Here is a 22,514-nt window from a genome sequence, read left to right as displayed (position 1 = left end):
GAGGGGATGAAGAACCATGTATCATGCTCCTGGAAGTCAAAAGAAAGCTGGAGTAGCCATACTTATGTCAGACAAACTACACTTTCAATTAAAGGCTGTAACAAGAGATAAATATAAATGTCTATGTACTGAATTCAGAAGCACCCAAATATATAAAACAACTAATCACAAACATAAGCAACCTTATTGATAAGAATGTGGTAATTGTAGGGGACTTTAATACCCCACTTACAACAATGGACAGATCATCTAGGCAGAGTATCAGTAAAGAAACAATGGCCCTGAATGATACATTGGACCAGATGGACTTGACAGATATATTCAGAACTTTTCATGCAAATGCAGAATACACATTCTTCTCGAGTGCACATGGAACATTCTCCAAGATAGATCACATACTGGGTCACAAAACAGCCTTCAATAAATATAAAAGTGAGATCATACCATGCACACTTTCAGATCACAATGCTATGAAACATGAAATAAACCACAGGAAAAAGACTGGAAAACCTCCAAAAGCATGGAGGTTAAAGAACATCTTGCTAAAGAATGAATGGGCCAACCAGGCAATTAGAGAAGAAATTTAAAAATACATGGAAACAAATGAAAATGAAAATACAACAATCCAAATGCTTTGGGATGCAACAAAGGCAGTCCTGAGGGGAAAATAAATTGACATCCAGGCCTATCTCAAGAAACAAGAAAAATCCCCAATACAAAATCTAACAGCACACCTAAAGGAACTAGAAGCAGAAGAGAAAAGACACCCCAAACCCAGAAGAATAAGAAGAGAAATAATAAAGATCAGAGCAGAAATAAACATTATAGAATGCAAAAAAAAAAAAAAAAAAATAGTAGAACAGATCAATGAAACGAAGAACTGGCATTTTGAAAAAGTAAACAACATTGATAAACCCCTAGCCAGACTTCTCAAAAGAAAAGAGAGGGGACCCAAATAGATAAAATCATAACTGAAAATGGATTTATTACAACCAATCCCTCAGAAATATAAGCAATAATTAAGGAATACTATGAAAAATTATATGCCAACAAAATGGACAACCTGGAAGAAATGGACAAATTCCTAGATACACACACACTACCAAACTGAAACAGTAAGAAATAGAAAATTTGAACAGACCTATAACTAGTGAAGAAATTGAATCCGTTATCAAAAATGTCCCCCCAAAATGAGTCCTGGACCAGATGGCTTCCCTGGGGAATTCTAGCAGACAGTTAAAGCAGAGTTAATGCCTATCCTTCTCAAGCTGTTCCAAAAAAAATAGAAACAGAAGGAAAAATTCCAGACTCATTCTATGAAGCCAGCATTACTTTGATTCCTAAACCAGACACAGACTGAGCAAAAAAAGAGAACTACAGGCCAATATCCCTGATGAACATGGATGCAAAAATTCTCAACAAGATACCATCATATCAAATTCAACAGCATATTAAAAGAATTATTCACCATGATCAAGTGGGATTCATTCCCGGGCTGCAGGGTGGTTCAATATTCACAACACAATCAATGTGATACATCACATTATTAAAAGAAAAGATAAGAGTCATATGATCCTGTCAATCGATGCAGAAAAAGCATTTGACAAAATACAGCATCGTTTCTTAATAAAAACCCTCGAGAAAGTCAGGATAGAAGGAACATACTTAAACATCATAAAAGCCACTTGTCAAAAGCCCATAGCTAATGTCATCCTCAGTGAGGAAAAACTGAGAGCTTTCCCTCTGAGATCAGGAACACGACAGGGATGTCCACTCTCACCGCTGTTGTGTAATATAGTGTTGGAAGTCCTAGCACCGGCAATCAGACAACAAAAGGAAATAAAACTCATCAAAACTGGCAAAGAAAAGTCAAACTTTCACTCTTTGCGGACGACATGATACTATACATGGGAAACCTGACAGACTCCATCAAAAGTCTGCTAGAGTGGATAGATCAATTCACCACAGTTCCAGGGTACAAAATCAGTGTACAGAAATCGGCTGCATTTTTATACATCAATAATGTAGCAACAGAAAGAGAAATAAAGAATATGATCCCCTTCACCTTTGCACCAAGAATCATAAAATACCTAGGAATAAACCTAACCAAAGACATAAAAGATCTGTATGCTAAAAACTATAGAAAGCTTATGAAGGAAATGTCAGAAGATACAAAGAAATGGAAAAACATTCCATGCTCATGGATTGGAAGAGTAAATATTGTTACAATGTCAATACTACCCAAAGCAATCTACACATTCAATGCAATCCCAATCAAAATTGCACCAGCATTCTTCCCAAAGCTAGAACAAACAATCCTGAAATTTGTCTGGAACCACAAAAGACCCCAAATAGCCAAAGTAATTTTGAAGAAGACCAAAGCGGGAGGCATCACAATCCCAGACTTTAGCCTCTACCACAAAGCTCTAATCATCAAGACAGTATGGTATTGGCACAAAAACAGACTCCTAGACCAATAGAATAGAATAGAATAGAGACCCCAGAATTGGACCCACAAATGTATGGCCAACTAATCTTTGACAAAGATTAGTGCAGCCACTCTGGAAAACAGTGTAGAGGTTCCTCAGAAAATTAAAATAGATCTACCCTATGACCCATCAATAGCACTGCTAGAAACTTACCCAAGGGATACAGGAGTGCTGATGCCTAGGGGCACTAGTACCCCAATGTTTATAGCAGCACTTTTAACAATAGCCAAATTATGGAAAGAGCCTAAATGTCCATCAACTGACGAATGGATAAAGAAGATGTGATTTATATATACAATGGAATACTACTTGGCAATGAGAAAGAATGAAATCTGGCCATTTGCAGCAACACGGATGGAACTGGAGGGTATTATGCTAAGTGAAATAAGCCAGGCAGAGAGAGACAGATACCATATGATTTCACTCATATGTGAATCTTGAGAAACTTAACAGAAGACTGTGGGGAAAGGAAGGGGAAAAATAGTTATAAACAGAGAGGAAGGGAGGCAAACCATAAGAGACTCTTAAATACAGAGAAGAAACTGAGGGTGTTCAAGAGGGGAAAATGGGTTATGGGCATTGAGGAGGGCACTTGTTGGGATGAGCACTGGGTGTTGGATGTAAGCAATAGGCCACAGGAATCGACCCTAAAAACCAAGAGCCCACTTTACACACTGTATGTAAGCCAATTTGACAATAAATTATATTTTAAAATAAAAATAAAAAAATAAGACATTAAAAAAATTCAGTATGACCCAGAATGTGAAAAGTAGTTATTCTCATTCCCAAATGATTGCATATCATCGTTGTATGGGGTTTCTAAATCACCCATTAGCTTGTTCTGACATGATCTTCTCTACTCACCTAAGTGGCTTGTTGTCTGGGCCCACATCAGTAAAGCCCATTTTCTCCAGTTTGCAGCACCTATAACGTTCATAGTGCTGAGTGTGAGTTTGTTCTTTCAGGTCTTCCATATTTATACAAAGAAGCATATCCCGGAGCTTGACAAAGTCACAGTGATTTTCATTTTCCACTAGGTAGAAAAATAAGAAAGTAACAACACTCATTATCAATCCTTTGCACCCAATCAGTATTCTAGAGTGGATATGTGCATGAAAAAGATTTAAAATAACAACTAAGAGATCGTTCTGTTAAATAGCTATAATTCTTTGTAACTATAATTATATGGGACATATCTATTATAGGCAGAGTTTATTTTTGGACCAGGAAAGTTGCTTTAAGTTTATTAGTCAAAGAACAAATAAGAAACAGTGAAATAATATGTTATATTAGTGTACACAGTTTTTCATTAATAATTGTTAGTATTTTACAAACTGTCCCCCAAGGTATTTCACTGAGTGCTAACACAGAATATAATATTTCACTAATGAAACACTTTAATTATCCTGCTGACATGAAAACATTAAAAGTTATGCATGTTTGAGTTCTCTATTTCTATTTATACCCCATATTTATGAGACCAAATTAGTCAATATTCAAAATCAACCAAATAGTTTATATGGCTCTTTCCTGTGTTTGTCATATCCAGACTACTGGGCACAATATATACTTTATTGTGCATGATATTGTAACCAAATTTAATATACATTAAAATATATTGTTTTTAAGTGTGTTTCATAAGTTTAATTTTTAATATATCAATTAAAACATTTTTGAAACTAGTATAAGTGGAGATAATCCAATCCCCAATAATCTGTATTACAATCATATAAACCAGAGAATAAATGACTGCCTATTAGAATATTTCAATTCATCATGATGTTAGATAGCTAATATAAGTATATAGGTATGAATTCTCCAAAAGTAAATTACATTTCTTTTTTTTTTAAATAGCTTACCATCCTTTTTCTTTGGTGGCCACTTAAAAATGCTTTACAAATTAAGTAGTCATTAATTCATGTAACAGGTTTTAAAGACTGGCATTTATACTTTAATAGTGTTCAAAGTTCTTTCGTTCAAAGCACTTTCCAACATTCTGAATGTAGTAGTTTATGCAGAGAGAGATACTATGTATATGTCAGGTTGGGGTAAATGAGGAGCTTCTACCAAACCTCTAAGAAATTTTGTCTAAAGCATCACCTGGTAAACTGTGAGAATGAATTATAGTCAAAGTGAGAATTCAGTTAAATGTAAAAGAATCTGTGCTCCTAATTAGTAACTCTCAATTTACTATTTAGCAGCAATTACCACTACTGACTCAAGTTAAAATATTTTAGGACTATGAGAATACACACACACACACACACACACACACACACACAGTCTTTCCAGAGCAAGCCTGCTCACTTTTATCACATTTACCTTGTAAAACTCCCCAAGGGTACTGACGGCCTCTGACCATTCTTTTTCCAACTTTCACTTCATCCATACTCCCTACTACAGCAAAAGGTAATTGTCCCTAGAAAGTAAGAACAACTTTCATTATGTTCCGTTATACCAATAAGGCCTACTCTGTTACCTATTTCCGTTGTGGAAATAAAAAGAAAGAATATTATGTTTATTCAAACAAGTTTATCTACCCTGCCTCAGATTTTGTGACTTGCAGTAAATTTGTGCAAATTAATCTCTGCAAGCATTATTGTCAGGTCATGCACATAAATGAAAACTACCGAGTAGAGGCTAAAGCAAGGCATTCTGCTGTGGGGAATACAAATAAAATATATTTTTACTAGACACATTATTTTCACATTGTCTTTACCCCAAAACAAAAAATGTTGAGGAAATAATATGTAAACCACTTTTTAAAATGTTTATTTATTTTTAAGAGAGAGAACAGGGTAGGGGCAGAGAGAGGGAGATAGAGGATCTGAAGTCAACTCTTTGCTGACAGCAGAAAGCCCAAGGTGGGGCTCCAACTCATTAATTGCAAGATCATGACCTGAACCTAAGTTGGACACTTACCTGAGTCACCTAGTTGCCCTATGTGTAAACCACTTTTAACTCCAATATACAAGTTAAATGGAAAATATTGAGAAAAAACTGTAATAATTAATGGATATACAATTAGGATATATTAATAAATACTACCATACATGTATCAATAAATTCTAAACATAATTAAAGTGTCTTTCTGGGAGGTGAGAATCAGAGAGATTCTGAAAATTAATGTGCAACCAAACGGAGATTTGGGAAGATAATAAGCAAAGTAGGAAGAATAATCACAGGTAAAAATGAGGTTTCCAACAGGCTGTAAAGACAGCAGAAATATTCAAGATAAATTCATGATCTGTCAGAAGTTATATAGATTGTTTGAATAGAAAGGTTGATATACAAGAAATGTCTAAGATAAAAATTAGTAAGCATCAATATAAATACTTAATACCTAACAATATTTAATTTATTAATTGATTTTGATGAAAAAGTATTCCCTATGAATTCTTAGAGGTACAATTAGATAGGAAAGGCCAAAATATTTAGGACAAAATCTGAAGAAAATTTAACACAGAAGAATAAATATAAATTTTACAGTACTCAGCTTTTCAATTCAGAAGTCTGTTTAGTTTGTGAAATCTTACAATAAATGGTGTATGAAAAATACCAAAAGAGAAATGGAAGAAACATAATTTTTATCAATTATTTGTTATAGATAGACCCTGTGTATCAGGCACTTCACAAAGACTATGGCATTTATACCTCACAAAAAGCCTCAATAGTCATATCAATAATCCCATAGTGTAGATACATTAAAAACCTCAGGGAATATAGAAATTCTATAGAATTCTAGAGGATTTTATTGATTTTTTAAAATAGTTTTCCTCTTTTTTAAAGTTTTTATTTAAATCCCATTAGTTAACATACAGTGTAATATTAGTTTCAGGTGTACAATATAATGATTCAACACTTCCATACAGCACTTAGTGGTCATTCCCCCTACCCATTCCCCTCTGGTAACCATTGGTTTGTCATCAATAGTTAAGAGTCTGTTTCGTGGCTCCTATCTTTTCCTTTGCTCATTTGTCTTGTTTCTTAAATTCTGCATATGAGTGAAATTTTATGGCATTTGTCTTTCTCTGACTTATTTCCCTTAGCACTATACTCTCCAGCTTCATCCATGTCATTACAAATAGCAACATTTCATTCTTTCTATGGCTGAATAATATTTAATTTTATATATGTACCATATCTTCTTTATCCATTCATCTATTGATGGATACTTGGGCTGCTTCCACAATTTGGATATTGTAAATCATGCTAAAATAAAAATAGAGGTGTATGTATCCATTTGAATTAGTGTTTCTGCACTTGGGGCGTTCATACCAGTAGTGTGATTGCTAGATTTTACGGTACTTCTATTTTCAACTTTCTAAGTGAACTCCATACTGTTTTTCTGTTTTGCTTCTTAAAATCCCATATTATTTTTGCTTCCATTTACATGGTAAATGTTTTTCATACTTCCATTTTTATTTACTTTTAAATTTTTATTTTAATTTTTAATTCTTTTTTAATTAAATATAATTTATTGTCAAATTGATGTCCATACCACACTCAGTGCTCATCCCAACAGGTGCCCTCCTCAATGCCCATCACAAAATTTCCTTCTCCCCCCATCCCCCATCAACCCTGAGTTCTCAGTATTTAGAACATCTTATGGTTGGTGTCCCTCTCTCTAACTCCCCCCCCCCCTTCACCACCCTCCTAGTTCCCTGTCAAGTTTCTCAGGAAATATGGTGAAATCATATGATATCTGTCTCTCTCTGCCTGACTTATTTCACTTAGCATAATACCCTCCAGTTCCATCCGTGTTGCTGCAAATGGCCAGATTTCATTCTTTCTCATTGCCAAGTAGTATTCCATTGTATATATAAATCACATCTTCTTTATCCATTCGTCAGTTGATGGACATTTAGGCTCTTTCCATAATTTGGCTATTGTTAAAAGTGCTGCTATAAACATTGGGGTACTAGTGCCCCTAGGCATCAGCACTCCTGTATCCCTTGGGTAAGTTTCTAGCAGTGCTATTGATGGGTCATAGGGTAGATCTATTTTAATTTTCTGAGGAACCTCTACACTGTTTTCCAGAGTGGCTGCACTAATCTTTGTCAAAGATTAGTTGGCCATACATTTGTGGGTCCAATTCTGGGGTCTCTATTCTATTCTATTCTATTGGTCTAGGAGTCTGTTTTTGTGCCAATACCATACTGTCTTGATGATTAGAGCTTTGTGGTAGAGGCTAAAGTCTGGGATTGTGATGCCTCCCGCTTTGGTCTTCTTCTTCAAAATTACTTTGGCTATTTGGGGTCTTTTGTGGTTCCAGACAAATTTCAGGATTGTTTGTTCTAGCTTTGGGAAGAATGCTGGTGCAATTTTGATTGGGATTGCATTGAATGTGTAGATTGCTTTGGGTAGTATTGACATTGTAACAATATTTACTCTTCCAATCCATGAGCATGGAATGTTTTTCCATTTCTTTGTATCTTCTGACATTTCCTTCATAAGCTTTCTATAGTTTTTAGCATACAGATCTTTTATGTCTTTGGTTAGGTTTATTCCTAGGTATTTTATGATTCTTGGTGCAAAGGTGAAGGGGATCATATTCTTTATTTCTCTTTCTGTTGCTACATTATTGATGTATAAAAATGCAGCCGATTTCTGTACACTGATTTTGTACCCTGGAACTGTGGTGAATTGATCTATCCACTCTAGCAGACTTTTGATGGAGTCTGTCAGGTTTCCCATGTATAGTATCATGTCGTCCGCAAAGAAAGTTTGACTTTTCTTTGCCAGTTTTGATGAGTTTTATTTCCTTTTGTTGTCTGATTGCCGGTGCTAGGACTTCCAACACTATATTACACAACAGCGGTGAGAGTGGACATCCCTGTCGTGTTCCTGATCTCAGGGGGAAAGCTCTCAGTTTTTCCTCACTGAGGATGACATTAGCTATGGGCTTTTGACAAGTGGCTTTTATGATGTTTAAGTATGTTCCTTCTATCCTGACTTTCTCGAGGGTTTTTATTAAGAAACGATGCTGTATTTTGTCAAATGCTTTTTCTGCATCGATTGACAGGATCATATGACTCTTATCTTTTCTTTTAATAATGTGATGTATCACATTGATTGTGTTGTGAATATTGAACCACCCTGCAGCCCGGGAATGAATCCCACTTGATCATGGTGAATAATTCTTTTAATATGCTGTTGAATTTGATATGATGGTATCTTGTTGAGAATTTTTGCATCCATGTTCATCAGGGATATTGGCCTGTAGTTCTCTTTTTTTGCTCAGTCTGTGTCTGGTTTAGGAATCAAAGTAATGCTGGCTTCATAGAATGAGTCTGGAATTTTTCCTTCTGTTTCTATTTTTTTTGGAACAGCTTGAGAAGGATAGGCATTAACTCTGCTTTAACTGTCTGCTAGAATTCCCCAGGGAAGCCATCTGGTCCAGGACTCATTTTGGGGGGACATTTTTGATAACGGATTCAATTTCTTCACTAGTTATAGGTCTGTTCAAATTTTCTATTTCTTACTGTTTCAGTTTGGTAGTGTGTGTGTATCTAGGAATTTGTCCATTTCTTCCAGGTTGTCCATTTTGTTGGCATATAATTTTTCATAGTATTCCTTAATTATTGCTTATATTTCTGAGGGATTGGTTGTAATAAATCCATTTTCAGTTATGATTTTATCTATTTGGGTCCCCTCTCTTTTCTTTTGAGAAGTCTGGCTAGGGGTTTATCAATGTTGTTTACTTTTTCAAAATGCCAGTTCTTCGTTTCATTGATCTGTTCTACTATTTTTTTTTTTTTTTTTTGCATTCTATAATGTTTATTTCTGCTCTGATCTTTATTATTTCTCTTCTTATTCTTCTGGGTTTGGGGTGTCTTTTCTCTTCTGCTTCTAGTTCCTTTAGGTGTGCTGTTAGATTTTGTATTGGGGATTTTTCTTGTTTCTTGAGATAGGCCTGGATGTCAATTTATTTTCCCCTCAGGACTGCCTTTGTTGCATCCCAAAGCATTTGGATTGTTGTATTTTCATTTTCATTTGTTTCCATGTATTTTTAAATTTCTTCTCTAATTGCCTGGTTGGCCCATTCATTCTTTAGCAAGATGTTCTTTAACCTCCATGCTTTTGGAGGTTTTCCAGTCTTTTTCCTGTGGTTTATTTCATGTTTCATAGCATTGTGATCTGAAAGTGTGCATGGTATGATCTCACTTTTATATTTATTGAAGGCTGTTTTGTGACCCAGTATGTGATCTATCTTGGAGAATGTTCCATGTGCACTCGAGAAGAATGTGTATTCTGCATTTGCATGAAAAGTTCTGAATATATCTGTCAAGTCCATCTGGTCCAATGTATCATTCAGGGCCATTGTTTCTTTACTGATACTCTGCCTAGATGATCTGTCCATTGTTGTAAGTGGGGTATTAAAGTCCCCTACAATTACCACATTCTTATCAATAAGGTTGCTTATGTTTGTGATTAGTTGTTTTATATATTTGGGTGCTTCTGAATTCAGTACATAGACATTTATATTTATCTCTTGTTACAGCCTTTAATTGAAAGTGTAGTTTGTCTGACATAAGTATGGCTACTCCAGCTTTCTTTTGACTTCCAGGAGCATGATACATGGTTCTTCATCCCCTCACTTTCAATCTGAAAGGTCTCAGGTCTCAAATGGGTCTCTTGTAGACAGCAAACAGATGGGTCTTTTTTTTTTTTTAATCCATTTTGATACCCTATGTCTTTTGATTGTGGCATGTAGTCCATTTGCATTAAGTGTTATTAACGAAAGATATGGATTCAGAGTCATTGTGTTATCGGTAGGTTTCATGCTTGTAGTGATGTTTCTGGTCCTTTGTGGTCTTTGCAACATTCCACTTACAGTGTCCCCTTAGGATCTCTTGTAGGGCTGGTTAGTGGTGAATTCCTTTCAGTCTTTGTTTGTCTGGGAAAACCTTTATCTCTGCTTCTGTTCTGAATGGCAGGCTTGCTGGATAAAGGATTCTTGACTGGATATTTTTCCTATTCAGCACATTGAAAATTTCCTGCCACTCCTTTCTGGCCTGCCAAGTTTCAGTATATAGGTCTCCTACTACCCTTATATGTCTCTGTTTGTATGTCAAGACTCTTTTGTCCCTGGCTTCTTTCAGAATTTTCTCTTTATCCTTGTATTTGCCAGTTCACTATGATATGTCGTGCACAAGATCAATTCAAGTTATATCTGAAGGGAGTTCCCTGCGCCTCCTGGATTTCAATGCCTGTTTCCTTCCCCAGATCAGAGAAGTTCTCAGCTATGATCTGTTCAAGTACACCTTCAGCACCTTTCTCTCATTTTCTTCTGAAATTCCTACCATACAGGTATTGTTCCATTTCATCGCATCATTTAGTTCTCTCTCACCTTGTACTCCTGGATTTTTTTATCTCTCTTTTTTTCAGCTTCCTCTTTTTCCATAATTTTATCTTCTAATTCACCCATTCTCCCCTCTACCTTTTCAATCCAGGCTGTGGCCACCTCCATTTTAGTTTGTACCTCATTTATAGCATTTTTTAATTCATCATGATTATTTTTTAGTCCCTTGATCTCTGTAGCAATAGATTCTCTGCTGTCCTCTATGCTTTTTTCAAGCTCAGCAATTAATTTTATAACTATTCTAAATTTTTAGTTATATTGCTTAAGTCGGTTTTGATCAATTCGTTAGCTGCTGCTACTTCCTGGAATTTCTTTCCAGTAGAATTCTTCCATTTCATCATGTTGTCTAGTTTTCTGTCCCTTATGTGTTTTAAAAGCTTGTTGTATTCTCTGCACCTGCAAGCACTGATACATTAAAGGGGGGGGGGGGTCATACACTCCAGGGCCTGGCACCTCAAGAAGTGTTTTTTTTGAGATTGTTACATGCTCTCTGTTGTGACTTTGGTTATTTTATTACCCTACTCATAGTGATATTTTGGACCCTCCACCAGATGTGCTTTGATTTGTTCCTTGGTGTAACCCTGTAAAGGAAAACAAACAGGAGAAAAAACACACAAACACCCAAACCAATAAAGAAAAACAAAAAAACTTAAAACAAAAAAACCCAAAAACACCTACTACAAGTAAAGAACAGGGTGGAGGCAGTGCTGATGGAAGAGCACATACAAAGAGAGAAATTACAGGACAGTGACCAAGGAAAAATAAACATTGACTAGGCAGAGAGAAAGGCTTAATCCAGAGAGAGAGAAAGGAAAATAAGGAAGGAGGCGGGCAAAAAGAAATGAAGATAAAGTTACCCAGAGACTATATGGCTTGATTATTCCAGAAAGAGAGAAAGGAATATAAAGAAGGAGGTGTAAAACATGTATCAAGAGAATGGATTAAATATGTCTGTTTAGACAGACTGCTAACCAGAGTAACCAGCCTAGAGGAGGGAAGAGATAAGGAGGAGAAATGGGGTTTGGGGGGGAGTATATATTCATATATCCAGAATTGATGTAGAATTAATCTAGACAGTGCTGCATCACTGGTCTGGGAGAACTGTGCACAGGGTCTGTCAGTTTACACAGTTACCCAGTGCGAAGGGGCATGGTTTGGTGTAGTCTGGACCCACCTCCCCATGGGCCCTGGGACTGATTCCTGAGGCCACGTTAGTGGTGGTGGTGGGGGAGGGGAATGGTGATACCCCAGTCTCAACAGAGCTGGACCCTGTGGACTCCATTTGAGTCATCCTTACTGTGCCATGGGCACAGATGTAGTGGTCCTTCTCTCTCCTCCAACTCCCCTGACCCTGCACTTGGCTAGGATTCAAAGTCCCACTCCATGCACTCTGGCACTGGGGAAGCCCCTCTCAGTGCGGCCTGATATGTGGTCCCAGCTGGCTTTTTCTTTATCACTGCACTTCAGGGAAGACCGCCTTCTACTGTGAACTGCACTGCTGACCTCACCACCAAGCCCCAGGGGTGGCGGATGCAGGCAGATGCAGGCAGGCTTTGACTTTTTCCACAGCACTCTAGGGAGGGGCCACTTTCTCCTACAGTGATCTACACCCTCGGCCCAGCCACTGAACCTGGAGGTGGTGGGTGCAAGCAGGTTTTGTACTATTGTACAGCCCTCCAGGGAGGGGACCGCTTTCTCTACCTGTGGATTGTGCCCCTGACCTACCACCTAACCCAAGCCTGGCTCCCTTCCTCCCCAGGTGTGTGAACAGGGATCCAGCACCAGTCTGAAGAAAGCCTCCCAGTTAGAGATAAGATCCCTCTCAGTCCCAGTCCGAGGTCTTTCTCCTGTCCAGATATGGTCCTACACTTCCCTAACCACTCTTTCTCTTCCCTTTGTCTCTGCAGAAGGGAATCCCTCCCCTCCATGCCCATGTGGCCTTTCTTATTTCCCCCAGTTTGCAATCACCTGCCTATCATTTCTCCAGCTTTCCCATTTTCTTCCTGGTAGATTCAGTCTCTTTCCCTCCCAGACTCTGGGATACAAAGTCCTTTGGCTTCAGCACCTCTTTGTTTGAGAGATGAGGGAAGTATGGATCCCCCTACTTCTCCGCCATGTTGGCCTCTCCACCTTTAATTCTCTTCCATACCTCCTCTGTTAAACTGTGTGTGTCTTTAGGTCTGAAGTGAGTCTTTTGTAATCAATATATAGATGGGTCTTGCCTTTTTAACCATTCAGTCATTCTATGTCTTTGAATCCATTTATTTTAATCCATTTATCATTAAAGTAATATTGACAAATGTGTTTATTGCCAGTTGTTACTTGTTTTACAGTCATTTTTATGGTTCTTCTCTGTTCTTTCCCTCTTATCTTGCCCTCTTCCCTTGTGGTTTTTTGGTTTCCTTTAGTATTATTCTTGACTTTATTTCTTATTTTTTTTTGTTTTGGGTCTAACATAGGTTTGTGATTTTTGTTTATTTATTTTTAATATGAAACTTATTGTCAAATTGGTTTCCATACAACACCCAGTGCTCATCCCAACAGTTGACCTCCTCAATACCCATCAACCACCCACCCCTCCCTCCCCCCATAAACCCTCAGTTTGCTCTCAGTTTTTAAGAGTCTCTTATGTTTTGGCTCCCTCCCTCTCTCACCATTTTTTTTCCTTCCCCTCCCCCATGGTTTCCTGTTAAGTTTCTCAGGATCCACATAACAGTGAAAACATATGGAATCTGTCCTTCTCTGTATGACTTATTTCACTTAGCATAACACTCTCCAGTTCCATCCACGTTGCTACAAAAGGCCATATTTCATTCTTTCTCATTGCCACGTAGTATTCCATTGTATATATAAACCACAATTTCTTTATCCATTCATCAGTTGATAAACATTTAGGCTCTTTCCATAATTTAGCTACTGTTGAGAGTGCTGCTATAAACATTGGGGTACAAGTGCCCCTATGCATCAGCACTCCTGTATCCCTTTGGTAAATTCCTAGCAGTGCTACTGCTGGGTCATAGGGTAAGTCTATTTTTAATTTTTTGAGGAACCTCTACACTGCTTTCCAGAGTGGTTTCACGAGTTTGCATTCCCACCAAGAGTGCAAGAGAGTTACCTTTTCTCCACATCCTCGCCAGCATCTAGTCCCCTGATTTGTTCATTTTAGCCACCCTGACTGGCGTGAGGGATATCTGAGTGTGGTTTTGATTTGTATTTCCCTGATGAGGAGCAACATTGAACATCTTTTCATGTGCCTGTTGGCCATCTGGATGTCTTCTTTAGAGAAGTGTCTATTCATGTGTTCTACCCATTTCTTCATGGAATTATTTGTTTTTCAGGTGTGGAGTTTGGTGAACTGTTTATAGATTTTGGATACTAGCCCTTTGTCCAATATGTCATTTACAAATATCTTTTCCCATTCCGTTGGTTGCCTTTCACTTTTGTTGCTTGTTTCCTTGGCAGTGCAGAAGCTTTTTATCTTCATGAGATCCCAATAGTTCATTTTTGCTTTTAATTCCCTTGCTTTTGGGGATGTGTCAAGTAAGAAATTGCTGCAGCTGAGGTCAGAGAGGTTTTCCCCTGCTTTCTCCTCTAGGGTTTTGATGGTTTCCTGTCTCACATTCAGGTCCTTTATCCATTTTGAGTTTATTTTTGTGAATGGTGTAAGAAAGTGGTCTAGTTTCATTCTTTTGCATGTCACTTTCCAGTTCTCCCAGCACCATTTGTTAGACTTTTTTTCTATTGGATATTCTTTCCTGCTTTGTCAAAGAATACTTGCCTATACATTTGTGGGTCCAATTCTGGAGTCTCTATTCTATTCCATTGGTCTATGTGTCTGTTTTTGTGCCCATACCATGCTGTCTTGATGATTACAGCTTTGTAGTAGAGGCTAAAGTCTGGGATTGTGATGCCTCCCGCTTTGGTCTTCTTCTTCAAAATTACTTTGGCTATTCGGGGTCTTTTGTGGTTCCATACAAATTTTAGGATTGCTTGTTCTAGCTTTAAGAAGAATGCTTGTGCAATTTCGATTGGGATTGCATTGAATGTGTAGATTGCTTTGGATAGTATTGACATTTTGACAATATTTATTCTTACAATCCATGAGCATGGAATGTTTTTCCATTTCTTTATATCTTCTTCAATTTCCTTCATAAGCTTTGTATAGTTTTCAGCATACAGATATTTTACGTTTTTGGTTAGGTTTATCCCTAGGTATTTTATGCTTCTTGGTGCAATTGTGAATGGGATCAGTTTCTTTATTTGTCTTCCTGTTGCTTCATTATTAGTGTCTAAGAATGCAACTGATTTCTGTACATTGATTTTGTATCCTGCAACTTTGCTGAATTCATGTATCAGTTCTAGCAGACTTTTGGTGGAGTCTATCAGGCTTTCCATGTATAATATCATGTCATCTGCAAAAAGTGAAAGCTTAACTTCATCTGTGCCAATTTTGATGCCTCTGATTTCCTTTTGTTGTCTGATTGCTGATGCTAGCGCTTCCAACACTATGTTAAACAACAGCGGTGAGAGTGGACATCCCTGTCATGTTCCTGATCTCAGGGAGAAAGCTCTCAGTTTTTCCCCATTGAGGATGATATTAGCTGTGGGCTTTTCATAAATGGCTTTTATGATGTTTAAGTATGTTCCTTCTATTGCGACTTTCTCGAGGGTTTTTATTAAGAAAGGATGTTGAATTTTGTCAAATGCTTTTTCTGCATTGATTGACAGGATCATATGGTTTTTATCTTTTCTTTTATTAATGTGATGTATCACATTGATTGGTGAATGTTGAACCAGCCCTGCATCCCAGGAATGAATCCCACTTGATCATAGTGAATAATTCTTTTTATATGCTGTTGAATTTGACTTGCTAGTATCTTATTGAAAAATTTTGCATCCATATTCATCAGAGATATTGGCCTGTAATTCTCTTTTTTACTGGGTCTCTGTCTGGTTTAGGAATCAAAGTAATACTGGCTTCATAGAATGAGTCTGGAAGTTTTCCTTCCCTTTCTATTTTTTGGAATAGCTTGAGAAAGATAGGTATTATCTGTGCCTTAAATGTCTGGTATAATTCCCCTGGGAAGCCATCTGGTCCTGGACTCTTATTTGTTGGGAGATTTTTGATAACTTATTCAATTTCTTTGCTGGTCTGATCAAGCTATTTCTTCATGTTTGAGTTTTGGAAGTGGGTGGGTGCTTAGGAATTTGTGCATTTCTTCCAGGTTGTCCAGTTTTTTGGCACGTAATTTTTCATAGTATTCCCTGATAATTGCTTGTATTTCTGGGGGATTGGTTGTAATAATTCCATTTTCATTCATGATTTTATCTATTTGGGTCATCTCCCTTTTCTTTTTGAGAAGCCTGGCTAGAGGTTTATCAATTCTGTTTATTTTTTCAAAAAAACAATTCTTGGTTTCATTGATCTGCTCTACAGTTTTTTTAGATTCTATATTGTCTATTTCTGCTCTGATCTTTATTATTTCTCTTCTTCTGCTGGGTTTGGGGTGTCTTTGCTGTTCTGTTTCTAGTTCCTTTAGGTGTGCTGTTAGATTTTGTATTGAGGATTTTTCTTGTTTCTTGAGATAGGCCTGGATTGCAATGCATTTTCCTCTCAGGACTGCCTTCGCTGCATCCCAAAATGTTTGGATTGTTGTATTTTCATTTACATTTGTTTCCATATATTTTTAAATTTCTTTTCTAATTTTCTAGTTAGCCCATTCATTCCTTATTAGAGTGTTCTTTTTTTTTTTAATTTTTTTCAATGTTTTTTATTTATTTTTGGGACAGAGACAGAGCATGAACAGGGGAGGGGCAGAGAGAGAGGGAGACACAGAATCGGAAACAGGCTCCAGGCTCTGAGCCATCAGCCCAGAGCCTGACGCAGGGCTCGAACTCACGGACCACGAAATCGTGACCTGGCTGAAGTCGGACGCTTAACCGACTGTGCCACCCAGGCGCCCCTAGGGTGTTCTTTAACCTCAATGCTTTTGGAAGGTTTCCAGATTTTTCTTGTGGTTGATTTCAAGCTTCATCACATTGTGGTCTGAAATTATGCATGGTATGATCTCAATTCTCATATACTTATGAAGGGCTCTTTTGTGACCCAGTATGTCATCTATCTTGGAGATGGTTCCATGTGCACTTGAGAAGAAAGTATATTCTGTTGCTCTGGGATGCAGAGTTCCAAATATACCTGTCAAGTCGATCTGATCCAGTGTATCATTCAGGGCCTTTGTTTCTTTATTGATCCTATGTCTAGATGATCTATCCAATGTTGTAAGTGGAGTATTAAAGTCCCCTGCAATTACCACATTCTTACCAATAAGGTTGCTTATGTTTGTGATTAATTGTTGTATATATTTGGGGGCTCCCTTATTTGGTGCATAGACATTTATAATTGTTAGCACTTCCTGATGGATAGACCCTGTAATTATTATATAATGCCCTTCTTCATCTCTTGTTACAGCCTTTAATTTAAAGTCTAGTTTGTGTGATATAAGTATGGCTACTCCAGCTTTCTTTTGACTTCCAGAAGCATGATAAATTCTTCTCCAACCCCTCACTTTCAATCTGAAGGTGTTCTCAGGTCTAAAATGAGTCTCTTGTAGACAGAAAATAGATGGGTCTTGTTTTTTTTTTTTTTTTTTTTATCCATTATGACACCCTATGTCTTTTGGTTGGTGCATTTAGTCCATTTAAATTCAGTGTTATTATAGAAAGATATGGGTTTAGAGTCATTGTGATGTCTGTAGGTTTCATGCTTGTAGCGATGTCTCTGGTACTTTGTCTCACAGGATCCCCCTTAGGATCTCTTGTAGGGCTGGTTTAGTGGTGATGAATTCCTTCAGTTTTTGTTTGGGAAGACCTTTATCTCTCCTATTCTAAATGACAGACTTGCTGGATAAAGGATACTTGGCTGCATTTTTTTTTTTTTTTCTGTTCATCACATTGAAGATTTCCTGCCATTCCTTTCTGGCCTGCCAAGTTTCAGTAGAGAGATCCGTCACGAGTCTTAGTGGTCTCCCTTTATATGTTAGAGCATGTTTATCCCTAGCTGCTTTCAGAATTCTCTATCCTTGTATTTTGCCAGTTTCACTATGATATATCTCACAGAAGATCGATTCAAGTTACATCTGAAGGGAGTTCTCTGTGCCTCTTGGATTTCAATGCCTGTTTCCCTCCCTAGTTCAGGGAAATTCTCAGCTATAATTTCTTCAAGTACACCTTCAGCACCTTTCCCTCTCTCTTCCTCCTCTGAAATCCCAATTATGTGTATATTATTTCGTTTAATTATGTCACTTAGTTCTCTAAGTCTCCCCTCATCCTCCTGTATTTTTTTTATCTCTCTTTTTCTCAGCTTCTTCTTTTTCCATAATTTTATCTTCTAAATCACCTATTCTCTCCTCTGCCTCTTCAATCCAAGCTGCGGTCACCTCCATTTTATTTTGCAGTCATTTATAGCATATTTTAGCTCCTCCTGACTGTTTCTTAGTCCCTTGATCTCTATAGTAATCGATTCTCTGCTGTCCTCTATACTTTTTTCAAGCCCAGCGATTAATTTTATGACTATTATTTTAAATTAATTTTCTGGTATATTGCTTAAATCATTTTTGATCAGTTCATTAGCTGTCGCTACTTCCTGGAGTTCCTTTTGAGGAGAATTCTTCCTCCTCATTTTGGATAGTCCCTGGATTGGTGGGGAACTGCAGGGCTCTTCCCCTGTGCTGTCTGGAGTAACTTGTGTTGGTGGGCGGGGCTGCCGTCAGACCTGATGTCTGCCCCGAGCCCACTGCTGGGGCCACAGTCAGACTGGTGTGTACTTCATATTCCCCTCTCCCAGGGGCAGGACTCACTGTGGTGGTGTGGCCTCTGTCTGGGCTACTTGCACACTGCCAGGATTGTGGTGCTGCTTCGATGGGATCTGGTGTATTAGCGGGGGTGGATCCACAAGGTGCACAGGGGTGGGAGGAGCAGGCTCAGCTCGCTTTGCCTTTGGTGGTATGCTTTGGGAGGGGCCCTGTGGCACCAGGAGGGAGGCAGATCCGTCGGATGGATGGATCCGCAGAAGCACAGCATTGGGTGTTTGCGCGGTGCAAGCAAGTTCGTGACGGGAACTGGTTCTCTTTGGGATTTTGGCTGGGGGGTGGGTGAAGGAGATGGCGCTGGTGAGTACCTTTGTTCTCCACCAAGCTTAGCTGTCCTCTGGGGCTCAACAACTCTCCCTCCCATTGTCCTTTAGCCCTCCCACTCTCCGAGCAGAACTGCTGACTTATAACATTCCAGATGTTAAGTCCCGCTGGCTGTCAGAACACACTCTGTCTGGCCCCTCCACTTTTGCAAGCCAGACTCGGGGGCTCTGCCTTGCCAGGTGTGCTGACTGCCCCCCCACCACCCTGGCTCCCTCCCGCCATTCCATGTAGCATGCACCACCTCTCTGCCCTTCCTACCCTCTTCTGTGGGCCTCTTGTCTACGCTTGGCTCTGGAGAGTCTGTTCTGCTAGTCTTCTGGTGGTTTTCTGGGTAAATTAAGCAGATGTGGGTGGAATCTAAGCAATCAGTAGGATGCAGTGAGCCCAGCATCCTCCTACGCCGCCATCTTCCCTGTGATTTTTGTTTAACATTAGGTTTATATATATAACATCTTAAGTATATAGAAGTTTGTTTTTTGTTTGTTTGTTGTGGGGAATAAGATTAGAAATTCACTTGGCTTACACCAATGGGTTAACAAGGCATAAAGAATTACAAAGCCATAGGGTGTTCTCACCCAAACTTGTGTGAACAAGATAAGACCCCAGAATGTAGTAGGGTGAGGCAAAGGCCCCAGAATAAAATAGGGAGTGGCTAGAGCCCCCAGAATAAAGAGGGATGGGCAAAGTCCCCAGAATAGAGAGGCGGCAAAGTTCCCCAATACAAAGGTATATGAGGTAAGCAAGATTAGGCATTCAGGGCAAAAGTGCCCCCCAATTTAGTACTATAGAAGAAAGCTGCTTTCACAGGAGGGAAGGACCAAGTTAGGTAAACAGGTAAATAGGGCTATAGACCACTGCACTGTGGGTAAAGCTGCCCAGAGCAGAGTTCATTAACAAAAGAAAAGTTGCCTTGTTAATCCTGAGGTTATGTGTTCTATCTGTCTTATCCCCTAGGCTAGCTAAGATAAACAGACATGGCAGCACCTCCTGTCTGCGCTTAACAACTATTTGCCCATCTGCCTGGTGCCAGGATTTTGTTTTATATTGACCCAAACCCCAAACACTGTATATCTTCAAAACCCCATTTTCCCTCATGCCCATGAGTTAATGTTCACCAATTCATTGTCTCTTTGTGCACACCCATCACATTTGTAAGCCTTCTGATCTTAATAAATACAGGTCAAAGACGCTTATTTGGTGCTCTTGTCTTTTCCTGGACATTAGCCATCTCTCACTTTTAATCCATCCCACTCTCTTGCTAGACAACAGAGAACTTTAGACTTAGAGTGTAATACAATTTTCAAAATTTTAAAATTTTTTTTGAGAGATAGAGACAAAGAATGAGCAGGGGAGGGGCAGAGACAGAGGGAGACACAGAATCCGAAGTAGGCTCCAGGCTCTGAGCTGTCAGCCCAGAGCCTGACATGGGGTTTGAACCCACAAATGGTGAGATAATGACCTGAGCCAAAGTTGGACACTCAACCTACTGAGCCACCCAGTTGCCCCAGTATATAGTAGTTTATTTTATTTTGATGACCAAGTTAAGTTTGAACCCAAACTAAAAGCACTAAATTTCTACTCCCCCTCCCCACATGTTATATATTTTTGATGTCATACATTACACCCTTTTATATTGTGGATTCCTTGATTCATTTTTGTACATAGGGTCCTACAGCTTTTAAGTAGAGAAGGCAGAATTGAAGTTTCAGTCTAACTACAATGTTTAATTTTCAAAATATGGCTTGATACATTAGATATTTATTATCATGAAGAATTTACACAAATAAAACTTAGTCATTCAATATTGCCATAATACCAAAATGATAGAAATACAGTATAGCATTTCTGATTCAGTCCCCACCTACCTGTTTCTGAAACTAAGCCTCTGGGAGTTGCATTTGCAAAATCAGCCTCCCTTCTACTATTCAAGCTGTATTTGTGTACTAAAATCTCTATTTTGGTTAGACGAGTTTTGGACAAAATTGAGGCCTTCATCACCCTCACCTTGGGTATAAGGAGATAGCTCAATGACTAACGAGGCAAGCAAAAGTACCTCAGGCTGCTGCCCCTCCCCACTGAGAACTCCCCACTGACAGTATGCTCACACTAAGGAAATAAATTGCTAATGTCCCCACATCCAATTTCACATCCCTTTTTCAGAAATTTTTCTTGGAGGGAGACATAAAGAAAAGGACATCTAATCTCTTCCTAAATGAGCTGATTTAATTTACAGCAACCATAGAGAAAGAAAAGCCTAAGGGCACTCAAGAAAAGTAGAGCCAAACTCTGGTTTCCTTTGTGGCATGTAAAGAGCTTGTAGGTTATCATTTCTGTCCAAACACCAAGCAAAAAGCTGAACAAAGTAAATACAGAGAGAAAGCAATAGCAGAAAAAATAGAAAACCCATGATTATGTACAAATTAAGTAACACATTCAAACAATCAATGGATGGGTGTAAAAAGAAATTACAAAAGAAATTAGAACTGCCTTCAGACAACCAAAAGAAAACACAAATTTATGGGATACAGCCAAAGTACTGTTAACAGAAGACTTTAGAGCTATAAACATATTTAAAACAAAGAAACACCTCAAATCTACAATCTGATTTTACAGCTCAATGAACTAGAAAGAAGACAAACAAAACCCAAACATAGTACAATGAAGGCAACAATAAACATTAGAGCAGGGTATATGATATAAAGAATAGAATCACAATAGAAAAAAATCACGGTTCTTTTTTGAAAATATTAACAAAAATGATCAGTCTTTAGCTAAATTAATAAAGAAAAAAGAATACTCAAATAGAATCTGAAATAAAAGGAGAGACATTACAATTGATGTTACAGAAATAGCAATATTAAACACAAACCCAAGAAAAATGGCAAAGTGATACATAAAAAGGTGCCCCAAATTACTAATCATCAGAGAAATGCATATCAAAACCTCAATGAGATATTTTATGCTCATCAAAATCATTAGAATAAAAAAAAGAAATTAGAAGTGTTGATGAGGATATGGAGAAAAGGAAATCTGATGAACCATCTGTGGGAAGGTAAATTGGTGCAGCCACTATGGAAAACAGTATAGAGGTTCCCCCCAAAATTAAAAATAAAAATACCATAGGATCTACTAACTCCACTATTGGTATTTATCCCAAATAAATGAAAACACTAATTTGAAAAGGTATGTGCACCTTTATGGCTTTTTGCAGCATTATTTACCATAGCCAAGGCATGGAAACAATCTAAGTTTTTATCCATAAATGCATGGATAAAAAAGATGTGATGTGTGATATATATATATATATATATATATATATATATATATATATCCCTGATGAACGTTGATGCAAAAAAAAATTTGAACAAAATACTAGGAAATGGAATTCAACATCATATTAAAGGATCTGTCCACAGAAACCTGGCAGGCCAAAAGGGAGTGGTAGAATATATTCAACGTGCTGAATGG

At 38.0% G+C, this 22,514-nt stretch overlaps 1 protein-coding gene across 1 annotated transcript in view; it reads right to left on the bottom strand.

Moving 5' to 3' along the window:
* Window positions 1–22,514, bottom strand: part of SEPTIN14 (septin 14) — an 83,203-nt gene that overhangs the window by 18,932 nt on the left and 41,757 nt on the right. The window contains exons 5-6 of the mRNA XM_025923397.2: window positions 4,812–4,908; window positions 3,354–3,522 (exon numbers count right to left, since the gene is read on the bottom strand). Coding sequence (XP_025779182.1) covers window positions 3,354–3,522; window positions 4,812–4,908 — 266 coding nt within the window. The remainder of the gene's footprint in view (window positions 1–3,353; window positions 3,523–4,811; window positions 4,909–22,514) is intronic.

This window comes from Puma concolor, chromosome E3, assembly GCF_028749965.1.
Source record: "Puma concolor isolate L17-30 chromosome E3, mPumCon1.1.hap2, whole genome shotgun sequence".
Classification (NCBI taxonomy): Eukaryota; Metazoa; Chordata; class Mammalia; order Carnivora; family Felidae; genus Puma; species Puma concolor.
The sequence above is the reverse complement of the archived record's forward strand: the minus strand, read 5'-3'. Positions and strand labels throughout refer to the sequence as shown.